At 42.0% G+C, this 10,043-nt stretch overlaps 1 protein-coding gene across 1 annotated transcript in view; it reads right to left on the reverse strand.

The window, feature by feature from the left end:
- LOC114922400 (olfactory receptor 5F1-like) overlaps positions 1 to 801 on the reverse strand; it is a 2,002-nt gene extending 1,201 nt beyond the window's left edge. Inside the window, exon 1 of the mRNA XM_029283648.1 lies at positions 227 to 801. Within this exon, the coding sequence (XP_029139481.1) occupies positions 227 to 801 (575 nt within the window). The remainder of the gene's footprint in view (positions 1 to 226) is intronic.
- Positions 802 to 10,043: the final 9,242 nt, after the last annotated feature.

Consider the following 10,043-nt stretch of genomic DNA (forward strand, 5'->3'; position numbering starts at 1 on the left):
AGCCGCTGAGAGGTCCAAAAGAACTAGGACAGAGGAATAACCTCTGTCCCGGGCCCTCCAGAGATCATTGACCAACGTGACCAATGCCGTTTCCGTGCTGTATCCCGGCCTGAAGCCCGACTGGAGGGGGTCCAGATAGTCTGTTTCCTCCAGGTGCCGAGGGAATTGCTGTGCAACCACACTCTCAACAACCTTCGCGTAGTAAGGGAGGAATGTCACAGAAAATAAGCGTAGTAAGGGAGGAATGTCACAGAAAAAGTGTTTGATTTCATTGGAGTGGCAGAAATGTAGGGAAAAGACCATGGCTATAGTAATAGTGGAATTCAACAGGCCAATACTCCAGGAGGCTGCCAACAAACGCTGACGTATTGTTCGGTTGACTAGAATAGTGTAGTGCAAGGGGTGGCAGATAGCTACATAACGATCATATGCCATGGCTGAGAGAAGGACACATTCTGTGGCCCCTAAAGCACCCAAAAAATATAATTGTAATGCACAATCTATGTAGGAGATGGTTTTGTCCCCTGACAAGAGATCCCACAGCATTTTGGGAAGAGTAGTGGAAATGTAGCAGATCTCAACAAAAGAAAGATTGCCAAGTAGGAAGTACATAGGAGTTTGGAGATGCTGATCTATCCTAATCAGTGTAATGATGGTTAGATTCCCAGTTAAAGTAAACAAATAGAGAAACAGGCCTATGACAAAGAGAAGAGTCTGGTTGTTTGGGTCAATAGAGAAACCCATTAAGAGAAATTCTGTGACACTTGTCTGGTTCTGATTTTCTGTCTGCCTGATGTCCATCTTTTATTAGATTATTTCAGCTTCTTGGGCTTGAAGAGTTCTCATCTATTTTACCAACCAATGCTGATACTCCCCAGAAGTGACAGTGGTAAAAATAATATGTCAATTAATAGTTAATTTTTAAATCAGTTTTGTGCATTACTTCTTGTCATCAGAGCAGCTTCACATATAAGCAGTAGATCTAGATCAGGATAAAAAAATCAGCTGTATTGAGCTGGCAGGCCACTTGCCAATTTGCACTAGAACATTAAAACCTCCTGCTTTGGGGGTTTCTTGCCAAGAATGTTGAACCTTAAACTGATCAAGAAAATTGTTCCTGTTCCAATTCCCAATTACTAACACAAGCACCAATAAACCCTAGATAATTTGAAGTAAGGATTGGGACCTATTATTTTCAGTTTCTTTCAATTTGTCATTTTTGTGGGTATGTCACAACTGATTCAATGAATCTGAGAGTTTTACTCTACATTAAATTTTGAAAGCTATTACTTATTTCTGTTTTGTTTGTTTGTAAATTTGTAACCCATGCACTCTTTAAAAGCTTTCCTCTATTTTACCTCTATTTTCAGTAATGTCTAAAAAGCTAATAGAGGGGAATCTAACTTCATATCAGGGACAAGGATATTCCAAAGGGCAGGTACAGCAACAGAAAAGCAGTGCCCATAAACTTCCATCATTCTTACCTCTTAAAAGTGAGAAACTGCTGGCAGATTCTTCAGGAACCTAAATGTCAGGCAGGGGGATATGAAATATTTAATTTAATTATATAAACACACAGTCTTCTCAACATCTTAGTGTCATATAATAATTCTAGAAAGTCTCAGAAATAGAAAACAGAGCTAGAACAATTTCCCCTCTTTTAGTTTATTGTAGAAGTATAACAAAATAAAAAAGTATAAGGGAACTCAGAGATCTTCTAGTCCAACTCTTGCTCAAGCAGGAAACCCTATACCATTTCAGGCAAATGGTTATCCAATCTCTTCTTAAAAACCTCCAATACTGGAACAACACAACTTATGGAGGCAGGTTGTTCCACTGATTAATTGTTCTAACTGTCAGAAATTTCTCCTTAGTTCTAGGTTGGTTCTCTCCTTGATTAGTTTAAATCCATTGCTTCTTGTCCTGCCTTCGAGTACTTTGGAGAATCTCATAATTTCTGTCATGAAACTAGAAATGTTACCATGATAAATATTTGGATCAGGTAAATGGGATCTATCTACCCTTGTGACCCAGATCTCAGGACTTGAAAAACTAAGGCTACTCTGAAAAGCATTGCATCAGAAAGAGATAAAATGCAACAATTCCACCTGCCTACTTCTGTTCCATTAAACATTATAATGTCCTGGTAACTTTTTGAAGCAGCTCTGGGACAGAAGAAAATACTTTTGGAGGAGCTGGTTGTAATGCTTTCAGCAAGGGAGACCAGGATCAAAGTTTAGGCTACATTATAGTGTAAACACAAACATAAAATATGTATGAAATTGTTAGGTTTTTGTTGAAAACCAACAGAAGCAGATTAGAACAAATGCAAGAAGAAATAATATGAGAGACAAAAATGATTTCCAGTATTGGCACTGGCTAGAATAATCATTATGCATCTTGAAAATTGGCTTCACAGCCATAGAGGGCTACAGTAGGAATTGTTCCACTGAATCCCCATTGAAAGATAGATATAGAAAAAAAATTGGAAATTTCCATCCAGAACAAGAACCTCAATGTTTCCCTTAATAAAAGAAGTACCTGCAGTGCAGACATTTTGCATTAGAAAGACACACAAATGCACAAAGTGTGTAATCAGATTCCAAGATCTGAATTTATCTTGCAGATCCAGCATCTTAATTAATGAATTCTTAAATATAATAATAGAGAATGGGTGTAGCTCAGGGTTGAATTATCGGTTTGTTGCGATTAAGTAATACTTGAAATGAATCTTTCTCAATTTCTTCTTGCCTTAGTGTGCAGATTTGCTTGATGCTGTTTCACTCAGTGGTTTTGACTGCTGGTGGCCCTAAAAATGGAAGAAGCAGAAGAATACTGCTAATTGATGATCAGCTTTTTTCAAGTGTTACCCAGCTGTACTTAGATCCTCCTTTCTGATCCGTTTTCCATAAATGGAATTTTACTCAGTATATTCTTACAACACTCTATCTATTGTCATTGTCTGTAATTGATGTATTAGTGTGCAGCTCATGGTTTGACAGCACATGACTAATTTGTGATCTGAACTTTATCTAACACATATCACAATAGCCACTTTTCACCCTCATATTAATGGATCAAATATTAAGAAGTAGGTTCTCAGATGTAGACTTGAGTTAAAGATCAGTCCAAGTTCAAAAAGTTGAAATCTACTGCGCTGTGCCTATTTAATTACTGTAACCTGTACAGGTTTTTCTAAATCAAAAATAGATTTAGCAATACTTCGGTGTTTTACACTGCATACTTTTATTTTGTTTCCTCTGAAAGAAAGTAGATTGATCATACAAACTGAAAGCAGTCAATCTTTTTGCTTTCAATTCTCTGAGATAATGATATTTCTTTCTGCTCTTCCATCCATGGAGTAACTAGTGAAAAAATTGTTCAGCTTGAGCAAGCTTCTGAAATGAAGACTTTTTTGCTTGCTTTGAGTTCTTTTTCATTGAGGTTACATTAAAAAAAATATCTTGAAAGGAAAATAAAACATAACATTTTGGAAAAATCAAAATTGAAAAATAAAGATCCCGTTTTTAATCTCTGTAACCATGAATCATTCAAGTTGATACTTGTATTCTTTATAAAACAAATCTTTAATAAGAATTAAGATTGAATGAAGTTAAAATCATATAGTATCTTACCTTGCATTAAATCCAATTGAATTCAGTGTGACCTAGAGATGTCAAGTCTATTGTAAAATGTATTAAGTACTTGATGTACCACTTTAAAATGTCAGTTTGTTTTCATTTATCATTCAGGTAAGTTTTTTTTCCACACTATCTTTCATTTCTCACTTAGAATTTTCTTTTGTTTACACTTCTACTGAATTTATATTATATCTACAATTATACTGTAGCTGTTTTTCAGTATCAATTTCCCTGGGGCGACATTAAGTAATTACCATTAAAAAAAACCCATTAGTTTTGTTACCCTTATTTCTTAGTGAAAACAAGGAATGGAAATAAATAATTGACTAGTATATATTCAAAACTTTGAAAGCATTTGCACTTACAAAACTGTTAGGCTTACCAGTATTAGCTTTACAACTCATACAAAGATAATTAGCGTCAGCATGACATCATAAAGGGAAGTCTGTTGTCTCCATGCAGATGGCTTCATTACAAGCCAAGCTGAGCTAGCAGTTCAAGAACCCAACTGAATGAGTCAAGACTTAAGACTATTTTATGGTTCTTTGGTTTTATAGAAAGTAGATCAGATAGGATTATCAAGAATGCTGGTAGGATCTCAGATTACGTAATAATTTCCAGGTCTGTTTTCTGAAGTTTTACATTTTATTCAGTTCCAATATTATTGAACTCAAATTTTAAAAGATAACACGGATTTAACAGTTTGACACAGAGGTGTCAAACTGCTGGCCCATAGGCCAGATGAATCATGCTGAAACTGCACCCACCCCATTTCCAGCAATGGAAAAAAAAGTTGTGATACGTCGCGAAATGTCACGTGATGTTGCGAGTTTGACATCCCTGGTTTGACAAAACATGTCTACATTCTTGTGTTATATTTACCGCTGTCATTACAGAGTTTAGATCTAAAGAAGTTTTCAGTTATTTTGTCTTTTGATAAAAAGAGTGGAAACAGGATTTATCTTCTCCATAATTAATTACAGTCAAAATTTACATTGTTATCAACTCTGATCATTTGAATTCTACAATCAAGAATTGAGGTGAAGTAGGATTATACTTCACAGAATTGTTGTGGGAAAAATAGAGGCAGGAGATTAGAATTAGAATAACAGAGTTGGAAGAGACCTTGTAGGTCATCTAGTCCATCCCCCCACCCAAGCAGGAGACCCTACACAATTTCTGACAGATGGCAGTCCAGTTTCCTCTTGAAAGCCTCCAGTGATGAAGCTCCTGCAACATCTGAAGGCAAACTATTCCATTGGTTGATTGTTGTCACTGTCAGAAAAATTCTCCTTATTTCTAGATTGAATCTCTCCTTGATTAGTTTCCATCTGTTATTCCTTGTCTGGCCTTCAGGTACTTTGGAAAATAGGTTGATCCCCTCCTCTGTGACAGCCCGTCAAATATTGGAAGACTGCTATTATGTCTCCCCTGGTCCTTCTCTTCACCATATATTCACCATATTGAGTTAAAATATTATAATAGATTTTCAATAATTTATCTCAATTTAAACACAGTGGTAGATCATTTCTAGAAAATGTCATTTATATACTTTTTCTGATATTCAATGGTAATTCAGATCTCAGAGTTTGGACAGAATGTATACATAGACAATAATAGTTATATCTGAATGCAGATAATAATGAAAGATAGATTAATTCAGTGCAGACCCAGTGGACATGTGAACATCAGAAAAAATGGTCTATTTCCAAAGAATACCATTTCCAAAATTTTCAGAGTATGGTTGCATTGATGCTGGACTAAGCCACTGCCCAGTTCCCATCCAAGAAATTGAGTGAATGAGTCAATGAAGATTTCCACATGAGGAACTGAGAATTCAATCATTGTCTTGCTGATTTAGTTTATTAAATTTATTCTAATGTTGAAATTAAGCATAAGGATATTTTATAAATAGTTGAGGATTTCTAAAATGTATAATTATATACCATATTATGTTTCCAAGTTAAATTTTAATCCTTGTATCCTTTTTTTTATAGAAAACTGACTAAAATTAAGATTGGTGTTAAAAGGGATTTTATATGAAGAAACATTTTCAGCCATGTGGCACATATACTATAGATTTATATGTGCATATTAAATAAATGGAAAGAGCAGCTATTTCTAAATGGGTAAAAATATTTCACATTTGCAATCACTTTCAAAAATCATACATAGATGAACACATAATACATAATACACACATAAACCCAATCAACGTTTGAAAGGATATACTAATTAGATATTAAATGTAAGATAAGCAGGGTTAGCTTTTCACTTGTTCTTGATTTTTGGGGAAAGCACACAGAATAGTCAGATTCATTGTAGACTATCTGAGCATGAAATTGGTCTTTCCCCTTCAATTTATTAAATCATCCTCAGTATGCACGTCCAGATTCTCATTTCCAGGCAGAAGGTATCAGAATATAGAGAAGTTACCATAACCAGTTCTCAAGTTTGGATGGTGCACAATTCACAGTGCTGTTATTTCTTGTTTAGTGCATGGCATCAGTATGACACAATAATAATTTTGTCATCACCAGCTAGACAGCATAATCAGACTCTTAGCTCTAGATCAGGGGCATCAAAGTCAATTTAATTGAGGGCCATATCAACATTATGGTTGCCCTCAAAGGGCCAGGTGGGCATGGGTGGGTGGGCATGGTCAGCTAAACATCACTCACATAGAAGGGTGCCTGTGAGAGACCAGGCAAAGCTGAGAGGGGGGATCCAGAGATCTCCGGAGGAAGGTGATACCAGGGTGAGTGCCAAAGCATCATCCACCAGAGGACCCTCGCCAGCCTCCAAGAAGAGCAAGCATAGCAGCAACAGCCTTGAGGAGGTAAGCACAGCTGGGTGCCCCTTGGGAAAAGGGGGCTGGGCTTCAGGGTCCCAGTGCCCCAGGAACTTGAGGGTTGGGCCAGGCACTTGACCTCTGCTGCCCAGAGTTCCAGGTAGCCCAGAAGACTGTCAACACTAACCAGGCACCCAGATCCTCCTCTAAGCGGGTCCACATCCAGCCTCCTCTCTGCTTGGGCTGTGGCATTCCGTTGGCCCCAGGCCCCATGGTGCAGGGCACAGCTGTCCTTTTCCATAGGGTAGCTCACATGTCGCCAGGTACTTGGCCGTCCCAGGCCATGGCTCAGCATCTGGCATGAATGCCGCATTCACCTCTCTGGACCTGCCAGGTGATGGAAAGGTCGACCTGGAGCCAGCCCTGATGCTTGGCTCATGCCATCCCATGCTCCCATCTCCCCATCTTTTGTCCCATAGGCCATGTCCTGTATGCCACCTGGCAGATGGGAGGCTGAAAGGGACCCCTGGCCTGCCTGCTGGGTAGCAGATAGGACCTGTGGGATGAAGTACAGGGAGTCAGGAATATGGGGCAGCATGAGCCAAGCATTGGTGAGGGTCAGCTCTGGGTTGCCTCTCCACCATCTGGCAGGCCCAGAGAGAGGAATACAGCACTCATGCCAGATGCTGAGCCATGGCCTGGAATGGCCAAGTGCCTGGCAATATGTGAGCCTCTCCATTGAGAAGGACCATATGTCCTGCACCCTGGGGCTCAGGGCTGATGGAACACCATGGGCCAAGCAGAGAGGAGGTCGGGCATGGACCCGCACAGAGAAAGATCCGAGCACCTGGCTAGTGTTGATGGTTTCCCAGGCTGTCTGGAGCCCTGCGCAGTGAAGGGCAAGCACTCAGCCCAGCCCTTGAGCTCCTGGGGCACTAGGATCCCACAGCCCAGCCCAGCCCAGCCCAGCTCTGCTTCCTGAGGGAGTACCTGGCCATGCTTACATCCTCCTTGAGACTGCTGCTGCTATGCTCACTTTCCTTGGCCAGGCAGGAGAGCAAAGGGACAGCAGGACTCCTACTGGGTGGGGCTGCTGCTGCCAGTACCACTGTTGCGGGCCAAGGCAAGGTGAAGTGAGGTGAGCCAGGTGGTAGGGCAGGATCACTGGCTGCAGGGCCCTGAGGTGCACGAGTGCAGTGCACGTGGGGTGGGGCAGAGAGTGGGTCATGGAACAGAAGATGGGATGAGAAGTGTTGTGTCCTGAAACTGCAAGATGCAGGCTCGGGACATTGCAAGAGTCCCGGGCATTTGCAGAAGCTGCCCGGGACCAGACTGAGCAGCGCCTGCCTTGTGCGCATGCGCAAGGCGGGAAAAGCCCGCCTCATAATTGGTTGAACTTGCCCGGGGATCAGAGGGTATAAATAGAGGCCTGCTTGCCTCTGCTCTGGTTGTTCAAGAGTGGAGCAAACAATAAAGACTTGTTGAAGATGAATCGTCTCATGCGCCATTATTCCCAGGACTTAACACTGGCGACGAAGGTGGGATACAGTCTCTACAGCTAAGAAAAGCTAGAAGACTCACCCAAAGAAGTCCGGGAAAGAAACGGCGTGGATGTCAGCGTTATCTTGCCAGTACGAAATCGCTGGAGGGTGCATGCGACCGAAGAAGAAGGAATCTTGATCATTGATCATGGAAAAGGTCGGGCAATTAGAACCTTTCGACGTCTCTCACCCCGAGAGGTGGGAATCTTACGTGGCAAGAGTCAAGACGTATTTTCGCATCAACCAGATTCGAGAGGAAGGCTTAAAGGCTGCCACATTGTTGTGCGTTTGTGGGCAAGACGCCTTTGAGATCGCCAAGAGTTTAATCTCCCCAGTCTCGCTGGAAACGGTGTTGTACTCCAACCTTAAGAAAACCTTAAAGGAACATTTCCAGCCCAAGCAATCAGTCATGGCTTGGAGGCACACATTTCAACAGAGAGATCAGCGAGTCGGAGAATCAGCAAAAGACTACGTTGCGGCCTTGAGAAGAGCAGCTAAACCGTGCGACTTCAAGGACTTAGAAGAAAGACTTCGCGATTGTTTTGTATGCGGGCTGAGAAACACAGAATTGCAGCAGAGACTGTTCGCCAGGGAAGATGTTTCCTTCCAAGATGCTCTGCAAGAGGTTTCGGCTGAAGAAGCTGCCGGCGGGACGGTCAAGAACATGCGGCCCAAGAGAAACGCTCCTGAGATCACCACTATTCACAAGGAAGACGTGCGCGAGGAGTCGGACGAAGATTCTGAAGAAGAGGTGGATAAGCTTTACCAAGCTGCTGGAAGAAAGTCCAAGGATCGTCAGGACAAGGGCCCAGCTGAGCTTCGTTGTCTTGGATGTGGTGGTCGCCACAAGCGAGCTGAATGCCGGTTCCGTTCCGCCATTTGCCGAGCGTGCGGGAAGAAGGGCCACATTGCTGCGGTCTGCCTGGGTCGACAGAAGGTACAACCAAAGGAAGAATTGAATCTGAAAGGTACCAAGGTGCCCAGCCAAAACAGGGTGGGGTTCTGTGCAACACGCCGGAAAATTTTAAGAATAGGCACACACAAACCCCTTAAAAAGAAACTAACACTTAAGGTGAAATTGCAGGGAATTCCATTATCAATGGAACTTGACACAGGGTCTGCCCTATCCATAATTTCCCTCAATACATTTCACAAAGTCTGCAGCAGCAGTGGCCAGAAAGTTTCCCTAAGGCCCTCTAATGTAATCCTTACGGATTTCCAAAATTCTAAAGTGTGTGTTAAGGGGGAGGCCACCCTTAGTGTACAGTACAAGAATTTTGCAGGCCCCCTAGACGTGTTGGTTGTAGGGGGTGAACGAACGAGTCTCATTGGACTCGATTGGTTTGAGGCCTTGGGAATTCAGGTAACTGGACTGAATAAATTGCAAACACAGATCCTTGCTGACGTATGCAAGGAGTTTGCAGATGTGTTCAGCTCTAAACTTGGGTCCTACATGGGACCTCCTGTTTCACTTAAGTTGGATCCAACAGTACAGCCCACCAGGGTTAAGCCTAGGAGGGTACCATTCGCTCTTAAGAGCAAGATTGACGCTGAGCTGGACAAGTTGCTCCAGCAAGGTATTCTAGAACCTGTAGATTCCAGCCCGTGGGAAACCCCCATTGTAACGCCTTTAAAGGCTAACGGGGACATCCAGATTTGTGCTGACTACAAATGCACTCTAAACAAGGCCCTACAACAACATGCTTATCCTGTGCCTGTAGTGAGCCACATTTTAGCTTCCCTGAAGGAAGGAAAATTTTTTGCTAAGCTTGATTTGGCTCAGGCTTATCAACAGCTGCCTGTTGATGAGGCTGCAGCTGAGGCCCAAGCTATTGTCACCCATCGTGGAGCTTTCAGGGTGAAGAGGTTAAAGTTTGGGGTGAATGTCGCTCCTGGCATTTTTCAAAGTGTGATGGAAAACACCCTGAGGGGTATTCCTGGTGTATGTCCTTATTTTGATGATGTTCTCATCGCAGGTGACTCTCCACAAGTGCTGGCTGAGCGGTTAAAGGCCGTTTTGCTTCGTTTCCGGAAGGCAGGTCTTAAACTTAAACAGGACAAATGTAAGAT

Source organism: Protobothrops mucrosquamatus, unplaced genomic scaffold (genome assembly GCF_001527695.2).
Source record: "Protobothrops mucrosquamatus isolate PMUCROS unplaced genomic scaffold, P.Mucros_1.0 scaffold160, whole genome shotgun sequence".
Classification (NCBI taxonomy): Eukaryota; Metazoa; Chordata; class Lepidosauria; order Squamata; family Viperidae; genus Protobothrops; species Protobothrops mucrosquamatus.